The sequence below is a fragment of the Aythya marila genome (assembly GCF_965140915.1).
Source record: "Aythya marila genome assembly, chromosome: 11".
NCBI lineage: Eukaryota > Metazoa > Chordata > Aves > Anseriformes > Anatidae > Aythya > Aythya marila.
In genome coordinates, this window is record NC_139052.1 from 4,677,260 (window position 1) to 4,699,595 (window position 22,336).

General features: G+C 42.4%; 1 protein-coding gene across 1 annotated transcript in view; it reads left to right on the top strand.

Annotated features, from left to right (window-relative positions):
- Positions 1 to 822: 822 nt before the first annotated feature.
- Positions 823 to 22,336, top strand: part of CHRFAM7A (CHRNA7 (exons 5-10) and FAM7A (exons A-E) fusion) — a gene marked incomplete at its 3' end in the record, with an annotated part of 38,749 nt that continues 17,235 nt past the window's right edge. Inside the window, exons 1-2 of the mRNA XM_082768630.1 lie at positions 823 to 919; positions 1,916 to 2,055. Of these exons, the coding sequence (XP_082624756.1) occupies positions 865 to 919; positions 1,916 to 2,055 (195 nt within the window). The 5' untranslated portion in view covers positions 823 to 864. The remainder of the gene's footprint in view (positions 920 to 1,915; positions 2,056 to 22,336) is intronic.

The window sequence follows — 22,336 nt, forward strand, 5'->3', positions numbered from 1 at the left end:
CTCCCTTAAATGCAGCTGCCTGGATATTCATTTAATGCAGCAACTGAAGGGCAGGGATTTGGACGGAAAGACATAACCCTTACGCGGCATCAGAAACACGCTTAAAGTTGCAAATGGGAACCTGACAAACTGAATCTTCTAGGCCTGCTTTCTAACTGCAGTGCATTATACCTACACCAGGTGGGCGCTCTGGCACCCTTTCACCCAGGCATGTGTTTGCCAAGCACTCGGCCCCACGCACCTCAAGCACAGCTGCTTTTCCTGCATCTGAACGCAACATCCCACACCAGCGCCACTGGCCTCGCACCTCTGCTGGGGCCTGACCCACCACGCGTGCACCGACACCACGTTGCCACCTCCATCCTCCCCAAAACCTGCCCGAAGCCAAGTCCCCGCCAGGGCCCTGCGCTGGTCCCACCTCGGCTCTCCCCGGCAGAGCAGGGCAGGGCAGGGCAGGGCCGTCCCGCCCGGCTCCCCGGGTGCCCCCCAGGGCTGCTCCGTGCCCGTGGCGGAACAGCCGCCGCCGGTGGCGAGGGGCAGGCTCCGGGAGGAGGGCGGGAGGCTCGGCGCTGCCGTTTCGGGAGGTGCCAGCGGGCGGGGCTCGGCTGCCCGGCAGGGAGGGGGCTCCCCGCTCTCGCCTCTTTACCGGCGGAGCCGCTCGGCGCCGCATCCCCCCGGCTTGCAGCAGCCGCCCCCGGGCCGGGGCCGCGGCAGGCTGAGGGAAGCGGGCTCTGCCCCAGCCACAGCCGGGCGCAGGAAGGGGCCGAGCCGCCAGAGGTCCTCGGCGGCTCCCGGGGGTCGGCGGCGGGAGAACCGTGCTGCTGCTGCTGCTGCTCTCGCTGTCGCCTTCCCTCCCTCGCCGCAATGGGCCTCCGGGAGCTGGTGCTGTGGCTGCTGGCGGCGGCGGGGCTGGTGCGCGGTGAGTGAGCCCCGCACGGGGGGACAGGGGGGTGCCGGTGCCCGGGGGGTGCCGCTGCCCTCCGCAGCCCTGGGCAGCGCGGCGAGGTGCCGGCCGGGGCTCGGGGGGTGCCCGGGGCGGCGGGGAGCGGGGAGAAGCCCCTGGAGGCACTTCAGCCGCAGCTGCTGGCCGGCAGAGTGGTGCTGCTGTAGAGGGGGGAGTTGGCGACTAGGAAAGGAGAGGGGAGAGGGGAGAGCAAAGTCTGCCCGGAGCGGGGACGGAGGCGGCTCACGTGCGGGGGACCTGTTCTGCCCTGACCCAGATTTCCTCTCCGTCTCAAAGTGCCGCTGTGCCTGGGCTGCTGCGCTCCATCCGTGCGGAGCTGCTCCCTCTCCCTCCATAGAAAATGGCAGAATAAAGATCCTCCCCGGATTCCATGTGGAAAAAGGATACAAGTCCCTGAACGTTATCAGGTGCATTGATGTAGCGCCTGCCGTCCCTGCCAGGGACCCGGTACCCACGCTTTGTGGACAGAGCACAAAGCGCTGAGCACCTGGCCCAAAGAGTTCTGATCTGTAGCTCTGAGAGCAAGGCTTGGTCCTAACCTGTAGCCATTTTTCTCCCGTTGTCTCGTTGATGCCCTCCGCCGTACCCGTGCTCTGCGCCCCTGGTTACAGCCGTGCCTGGGCTGGTGTCACCACAGAGGTGGTGAATTTCCTCCGCACCACCTCTCGCCGCTGGACCACGGCGTGCATGTGTTGACGAAGTGTCACTACCCACTAGAGTTTGCCACTCCTGGCCAGCCAAAGAGGGATCCCCCTTATAGGATGATTATACATTTGTGGTATGATTTTGCTACAGTAGCTGATGAACTGTATGAATCCCAGTGGCATTTCTTATGCAGCGTGTAGGGTAACAGCTACGTGATATCTGATATAATGAGAAGAACGTAACACCGTAGTTTTACTTTCCGATGTAGAATCCCAATCATTTCTCTATTTATTCCCGTGCCCAAAGAGTCCCTGCAAGGAGAGTTCCAAAGGAAGCTTTATAAGGAGCTGCTGAAAAATTACAACCCTCTGGAACGACCGGTCGCGAATGATTCCCAGCCTCTCACTGTCTATTTCACTCTCAGCCTCATGCAGATCATGGATGTGGTGAGTCTGTAACCTCATAGGAAACTATATTTTTAAAAGGATGGATTTTCCCTTCCCAGAACAGAGATACGTGATAGCAAAGAAAGACTGCAAGACCTTGGAAAGCACAAATAATTGAAGAGAGAATGCCAAATTTTGACTGCCTTTTTATAAAAAGCAAATATAACAGTAAAGTTTGTTTCTTTCCTAGAGCTCTTGTCAATATTCCCCAATGTTCTTAGCAGTATGAAGTATTTAAGAGGATGCTCAAACTTTATATTTTGCCTTTGAATCCTTAATTGTACTTGTCCAACAAGAAGTGTAGTCTGTGGGGGAATATGCAACAACGAAGGTCTTGCTTACTGGTGGTCATTTGAGCTTCTTATTTGGGAGTGGAGGGAGGAAAGGGGTGTTCTGGCCAAAATCCAGGTTATTTCTTATCTTATTTAGACAAGATTCTTAAATTCTCTGCTTACTTTTTAGCTGCTCTGTTTGCAACCACAGTTGGGTGCTATAGCGATGGATATTCTTGTGAAGTGTTTTCTAGGCTTCTAAAATGCTCTGCAGGATCTTCTGGGTTCAAATATGAGTAATTTAAGCTTCATTCTGTCACAGCTGCACAAAGATCAAACTACACATAAGCAGATTTACAGTATTTATTTTTACTGAACTCAACTAGCTGTGGGTGATGATAAAGAAGTTAATTACTTAAAGCTAGTAGTTAACCTTCAAACGCCGTCATCTTTCCATCAGAACCTTGAAGTGTTCTGATGGAAACCAACAAAATTCAGAAAAGAAAAAGATGGGATTATTCATGACAAGTGGCTTGCTTTCTGTTCCCTTGGAAGCTGACAACTGCCAAAATCCAGACACTGTTCAGTTAGTATCTAAAGGTCAGTGCACACAGAACTCTGCAACTTTAAATGCTCATAGTTTCTATGCACATTTTTGCAAGTTTTAGGCTTATTCGACCTAGGGTGAAAACTAGGATGTGTATTTCCACTGTGATATTTCCTATTTGCTGAAGTGAGAACAGACAGTTGTAATCAGTGACTTGTTTCAGTGTCAGTGCCACTAAAGCCAGCAGGCAAAACACATCACGCATCCCGTCTGTGGCAGATGAGCTTGCACGATGCAATACCACACAGCCAAGCAGAAGCTGTATGGGGTGTGCCTACCGGAGTGAGGGCAAGGGAAGAATGCATGCTATGCAGAGTGAAACAGTTTGTAAAGGTGCTGGCAGGTTGTCTCATGCAGACTGGGGCTGTGCACGGACACCTGGGAGCCAGCAGAGCACTGCCAGACATCAGACCAAACTGATGGAAGACAACAGCCCATACCAGGGGCTCATACCACAGATGACATGAACATCCCTTTCCCTGTAGGTGGGCACGCTTTTGTTATTAATGATACTTACTATGGGCAAGCTTAAGAAATTTTAAAAGAAGGGGATTTCCTCACACTGTGCACTCTGCAGATGCAAGCAGGAGGTGACTCCTGACACCAGCACTCACTCTGAGGAGACATGTAAGCAAGAATACCTTTGGAGTATCAGAGACAACAGAAAGAGCATAAAAGTGAGGGACAACACAAAAACAGTAGCTGATACCATGTTAACCAGGGATATACATGTATTCATTCCACATTTCATCTTCTAATTGGATTCCTTTAGGGTGTATCAAGGTAAAAGCCAACGAAGAGGGATTTGAAGGGCAGGGGGGAGTCATGAGGACCGGGCCTGGATGGAATGGAGTAAGAGAGGGAAGCTGAAGTGAGGAGAAAGAAGGGCAGCACAGACCGTGCTTCAAAGGTCCAAAGGCCTGATGGCCCCTGTATGGGCCACTGCTGCAGCTGTTCCTGCTGGCTCAAACCTTCCTGGGTCTCTTGCCATGTACAGCAGCAATGTGGAGGACAGGGCAGAAATAACCACTAGGTCCTCTTGGCCCCACCTGCTCTGCAGGCTGCAGTGTCAGTCTAGCTGCACTTTCCAGTGCAACAACAGCCCTGCTTCTGCAGCTGCTCCTGCTGGTGGAGTCTCCAGCTGTGGCCGTGCCTTCCTACCTTCCTGCTTTTAGGTAGATTTTTATCTTTGGCAGTACCAGGCCAGTATGTCCCAGAAAGCTTAGCCAGTCTGAAGGCCTGTTCAAACTGAGCACTTTAACAGAATGTATTTTCATCATACTTCTGCAGATATCCCCACAACACACGGTGCCTCAAATGAATCTTGGACCAGGCTTCAATTAAAACCCTGTCCCAACCATGACCATATTTCTTAACACAGGCTTCCTTACACCATCACCGAAAGTGTCCTGAATGGAATAAGCTGAACATCCACGAGACTTTCAAAATTCAATTCAATCTTTACTATACAGATTTCCCTTGCATTCTGCGTCAGTTAAGAGTGGGGCTTTCTCTTCCCCACGCTCCTGATGCAGCTATAAGCATGACCTTGCCTACTGTACAGTGAGATGGCTGCTGGGCAGACAGATGGCTAAAGGCCAGCAGTCAGTCAACTTCAGAGTTAAAAACTGCTGGAGTTGTCAAATTTAATAAATAATAATAAAAAGTAGAACTGAAGGATTAAGATGCAAATATTCACAGATTGCTAGCCAATCTGGGTATAGTCAGTAACTGGCAGTCATGGCTAATATGATTCAAAAGGGAGTTCTTGATCCTATGTGCCTTCCAAAAAATCCCCTTCATTATCAGTAAGAAGCCACAGTTTTTGTATCGACAGTTTAGTTACAGCTCATTCTGCTTGCTATAAAACTGACTGCATTTACTTCTCAGAGATCTGGGATTGACAGGCAAAGAAAGAAACCAACCATGAAGTAAATTAAGCTTCACACTACAAAACAAATGAGTTTTCTTCATTGTCAACAAGAAGCAAATGCTGGTGGGAATGACAGCTACTTGCAATAACAATTACTGGTTTAACAAGCTAGAAACAAAACATGTCACCATCATGCTATTCCTGCAGTTTATATATCCACTTTAATGGCTTCTCAGCTAATACAAGGTATACTGAGCACTAGACCCATCCAGAGCAGATCTGTCAAGTCCCCGGCAGAACTCCAGCTGCTGATTTCCTTACTTGAACTCTCTTCGATTCCACTCTGATTTTGTTGATAGCAGAAGGGAGATAGTATACGAAACCCTTTCCCAACAAAGTGGACATTCCCTACTTTACATTTTTAGTTAATCTTTTTCCTTCTAAGAACTAGCAAATATTTCCATCTTATGCTTGCAGATATGTTTTTCATTTTCTTTTTATTAATATTTTATAATAATATGCATACTAATTTCAGGACTACCTAATGAGGGACCTGTAAGTCCAAATTGCCCCACCTTAGTTTAGTCCAGCAGGAGAAAACAGCTAATGAACTGTCCAGTGAGAATGCAAACTGACAGCATGAATTATGCAAAGTGTTTCAAGTGGGGAGGGAAAACAGGGGCAGAAAAATGCAATTTTGGAACACATTAATGAAGAGGAGAGGTAGGAAATTGGGAAATGCTTAGAAGAGGTGGGAACACATGGTAGACCTGAGAGATAGCAAGGGAATTTGGAAGAATGGTGAACTTCAGGTGCATGAGGAAAGAAGCATGTTTGAAAGGGGTGGACTTTGAAGAAGCTTCTGTGTCTAGTTAAGATGCCCTTTCAATAGAAAGATCCTAGGTATATTTTAGTTCACTTTATTCCTAAATTCCTTATAGAAGAATTGCTGCTCTTAAGCCTTGCAAACAATCTTACAATTAAATCATAAATCAGTGAAAACAAAGTAGAAACAGCCAACTACCCAGAAGTGCTCTTCAAGGACATTTGAGATTTATAATATCAGAAGATGAATAAGAGATTTCTTTTGCTTTTTATTATTATTTGCTTCAATTTTCTTGAAATGAGAAACGCCAATCAATTCAATAAAATAAATGAAAAATAACTTTCCTGCGTGATTTAATGAAGTCTTGTTTCAAAACTCCTTGCAGGAAAGCAATGTATATTGAACTAATAGACATAATAAACCTGTCAGGATCTGAGTTATAAAACATTTAGAGACATCTGACTTAAGGAAGCTAAACAAAATTCAAGAATAAGCACAGAAGGAAAATCCTAACAGATGAACCCTAAGGGTATCTGCATGCCTTAGTGGCAGTAAAGGATAAGGGATTAGTGGATGGTCAGAGTTGCTCATAGTCACAGCTTTAGCACAGTGTTTAAAAAAAAAAAATCAGGACAAGATGTAGAGAAGCTACTTATTTCCTCTGCGTCTCACCTGATGGAAACCCCATTATCTCCACAAAAAGTCTTTGGCATCTGCCTATCTAATATTTCCGTGCTGGTGTGGAGTGTGAACCTAGCATATGCTTAGGGAAAACTTTCAACAGATAGATTTTTGTGAAACAGATTCTTGAAATGTTATTATTGTATATAATGTTATTATTGTATATAATTATACAATTATATTGTATAATTGGCTGGATACAATTACAGCCATCACTTTCTTAAGCACTGTGTGGAGGCAAGCACTTAACATTCGTATTTCCTCCTGTATTTCCTCCCAACGACAATATCAGAGAAGAATATCCAGCCTATTGGTTTAGAGTGAGCACTAGGAACAGATGCAGAAGCAGTGCGCTTCCTGCTCTGCTACATCTCATGCAGAACAGGGAATGGCATAGAAAAACAAATATAGTGATAGTGAAGGTATTAATTTTGTGCCTAGCCTGACATTTTTACAAGACATATTCATATTTGCTGTTAGTGCAGTTAAGGAAAACACATCTGAGAGAATTCCATCCCCAAAAGTCGGAATATGAAACCATAGAAATTAACGCAAAATGATCATACATTTACACTGCAAATTACTGCTTAGAGACACAGAAGTGAAGATCTGGAATACATTGAGATATACAGTGATAGTTCAAATTCCAAGTTTACTGCTATCTAGACAAGCAGAAAAATCCAACATGTATTTCAGTTTGAAAGGGACCTCCAGAGGTCATCTAGTCCAACCCCCTGCTCCAAATATGTCTAAATAGATCCCCTTACTCAGGACTGTGTCCAGTCAAGTACTGAACACTTCCAAGGACACAGCTTCCACAAGCTCCCCCAGGTAACTTGTTTCCAGTCTGTAACTGCCATCAGGGTAAGATATTTTTCCTAACATCGGATCAGAATTTCCCATGTTCCACCTTGGAAACAACACTAAAAGCTTTCTAGAAAAATAAGGTACCCTTCCTTCTTCAGCAAGATTGGGTACCTAGCATAAAGACACTTCTAGTGAAGTGTATCAGATTTTTTTTGCTGCAAAATATGTATTTTGACTTTAATAAAGCCTTTCTGAATAACATTCTCAGAGAAAAATACATAGAGATGCGTATTTTGGCAAACACACATTGCAGAATGGGTTATAAAATCATGGAGCAGTTGTCAATGATTCACTGTCAAAACAGTGAGATTTAGTTACACGGTGAGCTTCCCCAGGAACCTATCTTGACCTCAATTATTTTCATTAATAGAATAGCATAGGTGGAATAAGTAGATTTTTCATTAAATTAACAGATGATGTAAATTTGAGAGGGGCTTGGAGAATATTGGAAGCAAAAGTAGAATTTACCATTGTCTTGTAAAAGTAGAGCAAAGGAACTGGTTTGACCCAATTTGATGCATGTTTTTTGTAAAGCCTAAATTATGTTAAATTTTGAGTACTATGTTTTAAGAAATATTTGGATGCAGTGGAAATAGACAGTGGAGGCTTTGCTTGGCTTGAATGAGATTAATTTGATCCCTAGGTGCTTTCTGAACCAGGGCCAAAGTAGGTCAATACTGCCTTCAGATGAGGGCAGATATTTGTATTATTTTTATCATTCTATTAAGTATAAATTGTAGTCATGGTCCAGGCTTTCCCTGTGCTAGATGGTATGTAAACACAGCAGAAAAGTTCATCTCTGTTTGTAAACACTTACAGACAAGTTAGGTGTTGGCAGACTAGATATCTTTACCAGCAAAGTCATTCATGTCACTGTAACTGCGTTGATGAAACTCACAAGACAGTGTTAGTCAAATAAAAATGCTAAAGTTAAGACCAGACAAACAATTGCCTTGGGATCAGAGCAATGGCTTTCTGATATTCATTCTCATTAATATGCCTTAGATTTTTCTAAGGACTTTCAGCAACAGTACTTTGCAATTGTTGACTACCTTACAGTGTTCTGGCGCTCTCTGGTTTGAATCTCCAGTTTTTACCAGCTCTCTCTGTGGAACTCAGGACACTGTTTTGTGAGTGTCCTAAGCTGACTGGAGTGCTCTGCTGCTGAAAGAGATGCTCTCAGTAGTCTCTAGCCTCATGTCCCTACCCCTCTGGCTTGCACTAGTGCCTCCGTGACTGAGTGGTGAGCTGTATCGATGTTGTGTGCAGTCATTTCTTTAGATGACTTGTCTTTAGTTTGGAGTTAGATTAACTTAAATTGCACACAAACCTCTACCCTTGGCTTTTTCACTTCTTTATTTAAAATATGTTATGTTTAGAAAACACAAGTTAGCTCCATCTCTGTCCTCATGAGCCATGTTTCTCAACCAGGAAAATGCTGGCTAAATACGATCTTAGCTTGTGAGTTCTATAGCAAGACAAAGTGACAAGGATTTGGGTGGATATAAATGTGTCCATTTTGCCCAACTCTGATAATTACTATTTTTTTCTTTTTACTAGCAGAAAAATCAGCATTAAGTCATTAATTTAAGGAAATTGAATTTAGTTATTAATCTCTATGAATGTTCAAATTGTTACTTATGTTGCACGATATCATTTAGATTGGAATCTTCCACAGCTTCTCCAGACATTTCCTAGCTAATTAAATCTTTTAGTACGTAAGCTTTCACTTATTTTCCTGTTTCTCCTGGTTCTTTTTTAAATTTCTAGTTGGGAGAAAGAAAAGTGCTGAACATTTTTTTTTAACGTAGTGAGCAATAGCAGAATCTCAAGAGAAATCCTGTTCCTTTAGGCTGTTCAATTCACTTGTGCAGACCAAAGAAAAAATGAAAGCATGGAAACTTTCTTATGTTTATCTGAACTTAGTCAAAGTTTGCTCATTCTATATTGCCCTTGGTTACTTGTATGATTTAGAATTATATATTCAAGGGCTTTCATCCTTGTCTCATTTTACAGAGCATAAGTATACAGCTGACTTCAATGACTTACACACAGTGCTTAGAAAAGCCACTGCATAAGAATCTGCAGGCTCAGTATTTGCAATCAAATACTCTGGACCCACTGGGCAAGATAGTAATGTGAAATATTTGAAATTTTAAAAAGAAAATTATGCTGTCATTCAGAGAAGCAGAACAGATTTTATAAAGAAACAGACTATAAAACAAACACCCCCTCAAAAAAAAAAAAAAAAAAAGAGAGAAATTTAAATCTGGTAAGACAAATAAAACAACCAGATCAACAGGCTCATTGAAAAATGGTGCTAAAGAAGTTTTTAAGCTGTTTATCAAACCTCAGCAGCCGCTTTGTAAACAATGGTTGTGGCAGAAGCTCATCAAATCTGCATTATTCTTTTAATTTTTTGCATTCATTTTGGTACATTAGAAAAAGTCTCTCCAAGCTTTATTTTTCTTTAACTTGGCTGCTTCCCTCCATGCTGAAAGGAGAAAATATTTTAATTTCCATCTTGCAGCCATTTGCCATTCTACCATGATTTATTCCTTAGAATTTAGAAGAGCAGAACAGCTGGGATATGATTTTCAATATTTTTAATTAGTTTAATACCTGTGGAAATTACTGAATTATAACGTAAAAGTTTTCTACTTCCCCTCAAAATATGAAGAACAGATCTTCTCCAAAAACAGCCTAAAATATTCTGATAATCGATGTATTTAAACAAGCAGCCAACATATCTCCAACCCTACTGTTGAGATTCAGGTTTACTAGGAGAAATTGCAGACTTATTTTTGTGGTATTTGTCAATTTTTCCTGTACTTTTAAATTCTTCTATTGAATATTTTCTGGCCTTTTGGACTATTTTTTTCATCAGTATCTTTCTTCTATCTTTGTATCTTTTATCAGTATCTAGTCTTCTCAGACAACGCTAGTTCAGGAAAGAGTAGATGTTCATTGTACGAGAACTTCAGGACTTTTGTTCTGGTTTCACAGGAGAGGTCTCGTGTTTAAACCACCTGGGAATTGTAATCCAGATCAGGTTTTGTGTTTGCTTGCTTGTTTTTAATATCACAGAATCATAGAATGGTTTGGATTGGAAAGGACTGTAAGGATCATCTGGTTCCAGACCCCTGCCATGGGCAGGGACACCTCCCACCGGACCAGGCTGCCCAAATACCCATCCTGCCTGGCCTTGAACACCTCCAGGGATGGGGCACCCACAGCTTCCCTGGGCAACCCGTGCCAGGGCCTCACCACCTCTGAGTGAAGAATTTATTCCTAAAACACAAGAAAAGCAAAGCAGTTTCTTTTAACATTCCTCTCATCCCTTGAGATATAATCAGCCCTAACCATGAAAGCTTAGTACCTTGTTTTGTAAACACACTGGTATGGATACTGCATTAACACAAGATGTGAGCAGATACCTAATGGTATATGACTTGTGATGAAGGTTTTTATCCTTACTATGAAAAGCATGATTAAAGTCCTAGAAAATAGATTCTGATGTGCTGGATTGCTGTAAAGCACAGGAAGAAGAGCACAAAGCTTACTAGAACACGGAGTTTTCAAATTCACATCATCTAGAAATGACTAGTCCTCAGTAATCAGATAACAAAACCAAACTACAGCACAAGACATAGTTTCTGAGAGTCCTGCCTTTCTAACTAGCGCTTGTCCTTATACAAGGATTTAAATTCAGCGAAGTTTAGGGACTGAAATGAATACACACCTTGTAATTTTAAGAGTTCCTCTTTTTATAAAGACTATTTACAGTTAAAATTACAACATTTCTGTCATATTCAAGTACTAGACAATACATCATGCTGTGGTTTTTATGTGCACATGGACTGATTACATGCTCTATAAATCTGGTGCTCCTCGGCAAAGCCTGTTTTACTGTGCATGTAAAGATGGCAGCTGACTTAATTCGTCTTGGATTTGATTTGCCTCTGACTGCACTGTGAACACGCACTGAGGGAAGAGTCCAGTGCAGGTGGCTGCCCCTGCTAGACCCATTTCTTGCCCAGGAAGGCTCCTGGAAGTGCTGTGCGAAGATTCTGTGGGCTGGATGAATGCTATGGGGAAAAGCAACCCCTGCCTAACCAGCACGGCCTCTGCCCTGCTCCTGTAACGTGACCTGTGTGTGTCCACAAGTTGGCAGAAGTGCTGCAGCAATTTCAGGGCTGATGACAAGCGAAGCCAGTAACTCCTGCCAAAGCAATGCACCTAACCTCCAGTGCTGTCCTTGGAAGCACCTGTGCTACCAGAGGAGCTTGGGGACTGGAGTAAAGCACCAGTGTTGGTTTAACAGTTTTAAATGTTAGTCCTGATGGGTATGACTCTTGAACAGTGGAGTATGTGGTATTGTTTCATTTATGTCTGTATTCTCCGACCTGTGCAGATACACTGATTGCTTTTCTCTCAGAAAAGCATACACTATAAAAAGTTTTCAGTAATTTGCAAACTAATAGTGCTGACAACAGTTGAACAAAGCATTGCCAGAGGATTGCAAGCAATTTTCTATCTATGAAGAGTATATTAACATAGAAACATTTAAATGTTAATTACTTCAAATTTAGATGATACAGATTTGAATTCTTCAGTTTCTGTAAACTCCTCACCATGCTTGACTGAATAGACTACTGAGCAATCCAACTGTTCCCAAGCTAAATATATCTCTGAGTTACAACAAAGTAAAAAAAAAAAGGTGTGGGGGGAAGTATCACAATGGGTTGGCAGCAGGCAGCACACAGCATATATGTACAAGCACTTATATAGAAAAATTAAATTCAAAATTCATTTAGAATTTCAAACACTTAAATGTTTATTTTCAGTGTCGACTAATTTATTTTGAATTTTTAAGTTATTTAACATTAAAATAGATTGTTTTCCAAGAATAACTAGAAGAAGCCTAACGTACAGTTAAATTCAGATTTAACCGTCATTTATGATCGCATGTGCGTGGCTGTTCACTGAAACCAGAATTTGATTTGTAAAGAGGAAAGGTTGTTAACTCTGGCTTCAACACCAGCTATACTGGGAAGTGCTAACAGCATGGCATAAAAGATTTTATTGGCAGCAACATAAGAATATGAAATCTATCCAGTTTGTCCCTCCAAAATCCTCTAGCAGTGATGCGAAGCTGTATTTGCATGGCCTGTAAGCATATCCCTATGTTACGTACATGATGATCAATAACCATGTGCAAAGTTGGTGGACCCATGCCCATGCTTATACAGCACTACCCCTTGGGACTTGTATTGTTCTCTGTGTTCAGCTGTGAGTATTAAGAGATTTCTGTTGTTGGTAGCCCCATAATTACCCTCCATAGCTATGCAGTCGTGTCCGTTGACTATCTGAGGAGCAAGAAGCAGACCTTTCACACCCCATCACCAAGAGTACAAAAGGCAAGAATGAAGATGGTAAAAGTAATGAGCACTGCTAAATTTGACTGAAACATTCACTGAGCTCAAGAAATTCAGATAAGCATGGATTTTAGGAATTTGGAGATTTTGCTCCATCTCTGACCCCATCAGCAGAAATGTTCATTTCATAGGAGAGAGTTTGCTCTTTTGAGTTGCCGCAGACAGCAGCCTGAAGGACCGTGTAGGTGTTCTGACATTTCAGTCATGACGCTTGTTGCATTTGTGAAGAAAGAGACACACAGGTGATTTTCATCAACATATTCCTCTCAGCCAAACTCATTGATCAACATCTTTTTTTAGTGACTCTGTATAGACACTAAAGAGAAGTGACCTCATGGATTCTCAGGGGTATTTTAAAATGAAGACCCTGTAAAAGACGACTGTTTCCGTGCATCTGCATTTCTCCCTTCCTTGCCTAACCTGCCCTCCCCTTTCATTTCTGAATCTGGTGGTTAAGTTGAAGAAGTAACCTTGATAATGAGGAGAGGACGTGTAGACATCTAAGTTCCTACAGACTTCTTGAAAGCACACAGTGAGGTAGTGGATGAAGAGAAATCATTGGGTGGGGTGGCTTACCATTAAGTCATCCATTTTGTCTCTTAATGTAAGAGGAGTGATGTCAATTCTGTGTCTCCTCAAAAGTAATGTGTAGCCACAACCTTCTTGCAACACAAATCTGAACAACAGAAAAATAATGGCATTAATAGCGAGACATGGCACTAAGGGACATGGTTTCGTGATGGGACTCAGTAGGTCAGGTTGATGGTTAGACTTGATGATCTTGCAGGTCTCTTCCAACCCAAACGATTCTGTGATTCTATTCTCATTCTAAAACCTGTCCCTGATAAGATGTAGGGTGAGGAATACCTAGATTTATGCAATGCTGATTCATCCTCTCATCCTGGGCGATTAAGGTGTCTTTGTAATACTTTGTGGACCACTGTGCCAAGAGCTGCAGAGCCATTCAGCAGGATAAGCAATGCATTTTGTATTTCACCCTTCTCCAGGGTATTTTCTAATTGCCATGGTGATGTGCCTGTGCCATGTCCCGGATTGAACAGAGACCTTGAGACATCTAGAGACATCTACAGACATCTAGAATATTGGTTTATGCTTATTATTACAGAAATGTGGGGAGTTCTTGCTTAATTTGCCTACATTTCAAAAGTTGGAGGAAAAACAGCATAGCCAGAGAGACTGTCTGAGATGAGTGACGGCAGTTTGCTAACCGGTCCTCTGAAGCTGGCTTTGGCTCTCTCCATTTGCAGCGGACTATTCCTCGTGGTTGTGGCCTGCTCAGATGCCTCTGTGGCTCTGGTGTGTGCCTCAGAGGTACTGCAGTTTTAGCATGTGCACTGTTGCTAAAACACGGCTGACATGCTCTGGTCAGCTGTGGAAATTTCTATTGCATGAAAGAGCATAGAAGAATGGTGGCAAGGGGCTGGTGCTGGAGCTGTATGCTCTGATCACAGTGAGGGAGAGGAAGAGGCAGCTCTGTGTTCAGCTCCTAGTTCTTCCACAAACCCTGTCTTCTCTCCTTGAAGACATCACTTGCATTCCTTCCACAATAATTTACTACATAAAAATGCTATAGCAGCATTTCCCTGTGATTTTGAACATTTTGATGAGGAAGACTTAATAACAAGCCATATATGACTTAAAATTGATAAGCAAGAATAAAATATAGGTGAATCCCTAGATAGACTTATATCTTAGCATTACTGTGACATCAGGGTGTAACAACCTGACCTTTCAACTTCTGTGTTTTGCAGCTTATCTCTAGGCAAATTCAGCAGCTTCAAAGGCTTCAATTCCCGTTTTAACTCTGTTTGGGGAGGAAGGCTAGGGGAGCTCTTTCATTCCCTCTTAGTCTGGGGAACGGTCTGTACTTGCCAGATCCCAGCATGCGTTAGGAGCTGGCGTGCCTATCTGTGTCTATCCGTGTCAAACTGGCAATGGGAGCCACCACCTAGAGCCAGTGCTGAGCACTAACGCAGGGTTCAGTCTTCTCAATGGGAGCGCCATGGAACACAACTGAATCGAGACTGACTGGGAGGGAAGGTGACAATACAGTTATTACTTAGCATGTTTGCGGTAAATGCAACGACACTTTTAGGTCTGTGCTATATTTAATAATTGAACTGAGTGAAACCTACAGTGAATCATGGGAATTCATAAGTTGAAATAAATTCACCCTCCCTCTCTTGCTCTTCAAAAGAATATTTTTTCCCACAAGATGTTCTGAAGTATGTTCCTAGCTATGCTGTACTCTGCTCGTTTAATAAGCCTGATCCCTGCTTGTCTTTGCAAGGGTGAATGTGTTCAAATCTAAATACAATCTCTTGTTAATAATGATGTACTGAAAAAGAAAAATGACTGCTATTACAATTACATCCCCATGGTAACAGAAATGGTACATCATGAGCCTGTTACACACGTTTGTAATCTCCACTTCTTTTCTGTGAAACTAGGTGGAAATAAGTCTCAAGTCCACTGCCAGGACAAAGCCCTGTTACAGTCAATGGCAGTCACAACTGTCAGATGTTCTGTCAGAGTATAAAGAATGGAAACACATTCCCGTGTTTTAAATAGGCTCAGATGCTCTGTCCAGAGTTAAGATGGCTCTTCTGTACTCTTTCTCCAGCAGTTTGGCTGCTGTATAAGATTAGCATCAATCCAGAAGACCTGTGCACTGTTTTGAACAAACTCTGCCTTTCTTTTAAGCAGGACAAAGTAACTGGGGAGAGTTATAATGTGAAATAACCTATTTCACATTATCAACTCTCCACATGGCTTTTTATTCCTATGCAAAAAAAAAAACAACAAATAATCCTTAATTCCGTCCCAGTTTGCATTTTAATCAATCTTGCCTTTTAGCAGGGGAAAATGTAGGCGATTCCTTAGGCTTCAGGGGTTACAAACATGCCCCCCTAGGGAGCAGCCTCTGTTACAGTCTTCAAGATCAAGACTTGCTACTGCCCCCACCTAAGGACTACAGGCAGTCCTTGGCAAGCAGCAGCAATTTTCATTTCAATGTCTCTGCAGAAGTGTTGGGCTTCATCCTGTCACTGTGGCTGCCTAAAAGCATGCCTGCAGCTCCAACCACAAGATACATGAGCACCTTGCTGGCTTCAATGTTTTTATCCTTACATATATAGCACAGAGCTGAGGAAGCATTATTGCCCCTGTTTTCTCAAACAGGAAGGTGAAGCACAGTGATAACCAGGTGTCCACCACTCCGAAGGACAATTTCAGGATAAGGAATTCCCTGTTCCCAGACTTTCCTCTGACTTAATCTTTTCTTCCTTTCCAATTTCCTGCTACATGAGCGGCTTGCTATGGAACCTGTCTAGGATCTGGCTTTGCTGGGGAACTCATTCTATATCTCTTTTATCCTCTTCCAAGTCTATGGCACTGCTTCAATGCTGGGCTCTCAGATATGATCTTCAGCACATTGCTTGTACAAGGGATTATGTCTGCTCCATCGTTAGGGCCTGATAGCTTCCACGAATCTTAGCTCCACTTGATAGCAGCTTGATCTGACAGCATCAGAGAACTGTCAAAAGGAGCCAAAAGCTGGCAGTAGATGTATCTTTTGCCAACTGGCCATATTATGAGTGCTTAACTCACCCTCTAGTCCCTTCTCTCAGAATTAACACTAAGAATGCTGGCCTTTTCACTTTGTACAGAGCTCAGTGCGTGACCCTAAAAAGGAAGAGGAAGAAAACCCCAAGCTGTGTTGTGAAAAAATTCCCTCACTAATTAAACATGGCAGGATTTTAAATGAGGTGGGATAAAACTTCATTAGGTGCTAGTACTTTGACAGAAGATGCTGAGAATGTTTAATGAACGAGTGCTGAGACAGTGAGGTAAGAGCTAATGAACTAATTAACCTTCTGGTTTTAAGAGGCTAACATTCAAGCAAACAGAAGTGAAAATCTATATTGGAAGTGCCTTACCAGGCTCTCACTGGCTGCCAGCCCATTCTTAATTTCAGCCTACTATTACGAACGCTGGTCTTGTGATGAGATGCTGGTCAGGAACCTAGCATTTTTGCTAATACTGAGGGATGTCTTAACATGTTTCTAGGAACTTTTATTAAGGTTCATAGTAACCGAAGTGCAGTTCAAGGAGGTGCCGAAGAAAGCTGGAAGCAAGCTGTGTCTCTAAAGCCTTATAATGCTGGTTCTTCAAATGCACACAGGCTTTCTCTGAAATCACAGGGTGAGAACTTGACTCTGCTGCTATCAGGAGGAGTTCTGTTGCTTACTCTGCAGTTTGCACACTTGTGTTTAACTAACTTTAAGAGTTATGCAGTATGCCACTACTATGCCAACTCATTCAGAGTTAAGGCTCTAAGCCAAATCATATTAACTGTGTTTCTATAGAAGCATTACATGAACTACCCTTCATCTGTGAAGGCAAAGACTGCTGATGCTAAAATTTTCATAGCCATGTAAGAGGCTTCTGGTTCTCAGATGCGAACAGTGGTACAATTTAGAAGTCCTTCTGAAAACTGAGGCCCTTTCACATGTTGAATCAATAAATAAAGGTTTTTGGAATTATATATCGTTTATGAAAATTCTGATTTAGTTAAATATTTCTCAAAATGAAATTCAGGAACTTACTAACTTGTCTTTCAACAAAGCAAGTGATTTTTTTTCTTTACAGCTGTATGTAATTATTTATCAAAACATTTAGAAGACTGATGCAGTCTGAAGAGTTAACATAGCTATTTTTAGAGAAAGAAAGGAGATTAACGGGTTTTAGGAAATGCTTTTATTAAAAATAAGCATTTAGGAAATGTGACTGTAGTCAGTTGTTTTGCTAGTTGAAAATCTTTAGCTTACTTATGGGGAAGAAAATACTACACTCTTCTGAAGGGGAATTTGCTTAGGAGTCTTGCAGAAAATGGACAAGAGAGGGACAAGCATTGCCTGGAAAGACAAGGGAGCAGGAAGGGGAAAAGACTTTCTATAGAGACTCTGACAGTGCATATAAACACCGGGTCTCTCCTCAGCCCCAACGTGCCTACAGAGCAGCGTTTTAATTGATGGACAGCAGCATTGCCTCCTCCTGTGCCCAGAAATGTGCTATCTATCTTGGCCCTGAGAAACATAAATGATGAGTGAGCGTGTCTGGAGATTAGAACAGAAGGAGCTGAATAGACTCTAGCGTATGAGCAGTGACAAGCAAAAAAGGCTTCTGTGAAGCTTTCATTCTCTGAAAGAAAAGTCATTCCAGTCACCTGGAAGCAGTCTGCAAACTTGGACTGGATTTTGTTAAAAGGTTTTAATTATAAAACTGACATGGTTTGTGTTGATGGTTCTGTTGCCCCTCAGTTTTCCACCAGCCCAATGTTCCGCAGTCCTATGACACTTCTTGTCATGCTTTCAGATTCTCCTGTTCATGCTATTCTGCTTCAGGAAAAAAAAATAAAGTCTATGGAGCAGAAAGTAGATTCTGCATTTTTCATCATCCATGTTATTACCACACTAAAAAGTATTTTTTCTTTTTTGTTGTTGTCATTACATAAATATTTAATTTCTTCCCTTCAAGAGGGAAGGGAATATGATGGCAGCCCCCTGGTAGCAGTATGTTTTCGAAGAGGTGACACGGTAGGAGTGACTGCTCCCTGACTACATCAACCATCTTCACCCGGGAACCCCAGCCACAGCTGCAGTGCTGTGACTAAACTCCCTGGTGACATTAGCAACATAGCCCTCTTTCCTTAGGTTTTACTTTTTCTGTGATTTAGGTGACATTTAACCATGTAGAAATAAATGAAGAATTGAAGTGCAAGAGTTACTGCTAATAGATTTTAGTTAGGACATCATTTTATGCAAGTCTTCTGGGAAGCATTCATTTCTTGCTACTTGCACGTCACCATCTGCATGCCAGGCTACAGGCTGACTTCGCTTTTCCCTTTGGTTTTTGCTGGGTAGCTTTTCTAGCGTGAATGCTAAATAAGCTGACATCCCTTTGAAAGTAAGCAGATAATGTCCCTTACAATGTTTATATTGCCCAGGCGAATGTCTTGCACAAAGCATTGTCAAATTTCCACATATCTTCTTTTGCATATTTTTTTGACCATAGAGTAAGGGTAGGGTAATGTGAGAATCTGATACTCTGCTTCCAAAGGTGATCGGTCTGACAGACTGTTTTAAAATGAAAAGGCAGACAAAATCAGAGGGGAAATGGAAGAATGAAGACAGTGTAATTCCCTGCAAGAACTTACAGAAATTTTTGGTACCTCTAGCTTCAAAAATTAGTGAAGGACCATTCAATTCTTCCTGATGCCAACTACTTTCCCTTTGTTAATCACGCTATCATAAAAAAATGTGATAACCAACCCAGTAGCAGCTGCCACCTGCCATCACAGATCATGACTACAATTACGAATTAAGCAGACCGAGGTAGCCTCCCACCAACTTCCCATGCACAAATGAAACCTAACTAACTCCTCGTGAGCTGGGCCACTTCTCCAGTACCACCACCTGCACAGCACATAACCTAACATAGCTGGCATGGGAAAAAATACCATAGCAGTCCAGACTACATTATACAGTTACTGGCCTCATTCTCTGACTAATTTTCCCTGCATTTGAGAATGTCTCAAGGTCTTTTCTTTGCCCCTTTGTAGTAGAAAAGGTTTGTAACAGGAGCTGCCTTGCCTTGGCATTCTACATTTTTTACAAAGTGTTCATAAAATACTGCGATGCAACAAGAAACGGTGACATTCTGTGGAACATTTCAAGCCCACCCATCATTTTATGGGGAAGTACGGCACAACTCTGATGAAAAATGATAATAATGCAGTTTGCTGTAAAGCTTCTAAAGCAGTATCAAAAGTCCCCTAGACAGGAGAAACTCTGCAGAATGTCTTCTGCCCCACCTCCACCAGCTTCACTTGGGCCTGGAGAAAGGGACAAAGCCTTTAAATCAGAAGCTTTCCTCTAGTGATGGGTGAGTCAATCCAATCATGACTACAATTTTGGAAGCCATTTGCTCCTAGGAAAAATGCTATTAACCAACTCTCAGCATGCAGTGAGTTCTCGTAGCTGAGGAGCCATGATAGGATTTACGATTCAAACACTGATGGATCCTGAAATATAGTGATCCAAGTGGGAGCTATTTTGATCAAGCATACTCTTTAAGGCTCTAAACATTTAAAATGCCAGAAAGAAACACCAGGAAAGCAGCATGGTCCATCTTCATTTAGGGTTTGTCTTCACCGTAAAAGTTATTTTTGAAGTAGTACTCTCTAGATACTCAATTTCTGGTTGGTTTTGAGTGAAAGATTATTGCTCAGAATAACTCTTGGCTTTCAGCAGCTGGATTAGTGCCCCAGCAAATGTCTGCAGAGTCTCCTGCAGGCAACCTGGGATGGCTCTGCCATGTGCCCAGCTGCAAGGCAGCGTGGCAGGCAGCTGAATCACTGCCAGCAGCACAGCTGGATCGAAGGGCTGCTGCTCTCTTCAGCTGGGCTGCTTTCACTGGTGAGTGCGAGCTTCCTAGCCTGGTTCTGTGATGTGTGCTGGTTGATAGTAGAGCTCCTTTATGTTATTCCAGAAATAGTTCGTCTGACTACGCTGTAGACTCAGGGCTTCAAAATAAATCCCCATGGCATATCATTAGCTTGAGCACCAGCAGCACTCCAGCTTTAGTGCAGTCTTTTCCTGCTACTCAAAAGGGAACTTTTAAAACATCACTTATCTAAAGCTGGAGCCATTTGTGTGTAGAAAAAGATCACGCTGGGAGTAAAATGTGAGTTTAACTCAGGATTTAACAGTGCAGGAGTACATGCCGTTTAGCTAATCATCCTGAAACGAGTTTCCCACAACATAATGGATTCTGAATTGCCCTGCACCTTTGTGTAGCCGGGCAGACCTGTGCACAGCAACAAACCTACTGTGTCCTGTGGTGAAGCCACACAGCAGTGGTGCCCTCAGCTTTGCTTAGGTGCAATAGATTGGACATTGTGTCCATAGGAACTTGGCATGTTCATCTGGGATGACACAGAGCCTTGAGAAAATGCTACTGAACTTTACATGCTGTTATCATTGGCAGTGTTTACGTCTGACCTAAAATGCTGAATAGAAACATATACAGGCTTTACATATCCCTCAATTGCAACACTGTTTTATAGACTTCTGTTCATGGTATGAATGATCTCTTAAGCATTGTTTCTTTCACTCATTAATTAAAGATCCCAGGTAAATTAGTTTTGTTGTGCTCTTATACCATATGGAGCTTACTCAGAAAGGCATCAAGTTAATGTTTGCATGGCTAGAGAATAACAGCTACTATTACAAATTAATTACTACTTTGCCTGGCTGACATCTTCAGCAATGTCTTCGGTATGCTTAATAATGTATTTCTGGTACCAAAGAGTTAAAGAAGCCTGTTTCCCCAGGATGCCATTTAAATGAGTTGTTCCCTTGAGATAAGATTCAGTGAAAAAGTAAGGTTCACAGAGGTGACAAAGCAGAAAATAGGAAAAGTGCTGAATCACTTCCTGTGGTCTATGATTCCTTATATTTTTTATTTACTTTTTTATTTTAAAGGAACTTAGGAATGTGCATTTGAGGGCAGACTTTATTGATTCACAATACTGATCTTTACCTAAATATTTTACTTGTCTCTATGTTGTACATTTAGTTGTGATTGCACACAACCTAGTAATGCTGGCACGTGCCTACCAATGCTGTTCTTCAAAAGGCTCCACTTGCTTTCAGAATACTGTTACCCCTTGCACTGTGTTTGATTTTGCATGCTGTGTAACTCCTTACTGTAGTGCCAATCTAATATCACTTCACTTAAACAGCACTCGGAACTTTTGTTCAATTATAAGTCCACCAAGCAACAGCAAAAGCGTATTCACCTTTAGTAAAGAGTATTATCAAAAAAACCAGCTGTTTTGGTATGAAATATGATTAAATCTTTTTTGGCCATATTGGGGCATTTAGGAACAAAATTTAAGTTCAAGAGAGAGATATCTAAATTCAGAGGTCTAGATAGACAAGCAACTCTGACAGTTCCTGCTGTACAGGTGACTGAAACTTGCTATCTTGCTTCCTTAGACTGCAAATGAAGCTCTGGCTCTTGCTGGGACAGGGATTGTGCATTCAGCTCAGAGGGCAGAACACGGCCAGTATATGGTATATTCCATTCCCTTCGCACAACCCAGGTGGATGCTGATACAGTTTGAGGGATGAGTAATTGCTGGTACCTCCAGAGAAGTAAGATCACCAGCATTTCCCCATGTCTGAGAAATGAAGAATTCATCCCCTTAGTTAACTGCAGCATTAACATGCCAATTCTGTCACCTGAGCTTACATCAGATAGTCACAGGAGATGAGCAGTAAGGCCTTCAAATTGTAACTTCCAGGCACAACAGTAATGTTCTGCCCTGACAACCCTTCTCAGGTAAAACTGGGACGGAATGCTTCAGTGTGTAGTTCCACTGAAACCAGTGGGCTGCTTGCCTGGTAAGAAGCTGCTCGATCCAGCCTCAATACCTGTCATCTGAGGTTAGCCACACGTCCTGTGTTCAGTGTTTCTATTAGCTGCGTATGTCTGCTGGGTAAGGTTAATTAGTGAGAGGGCTGCTCCTAAGCAAAGGTGAAATAGGCAACCTCACTGATAATCTCTTGTGCCTTTTGAGATATTATTAAAGAAGGAGCCCCAGGAAAATATCTGGCAGAAAGATACCCT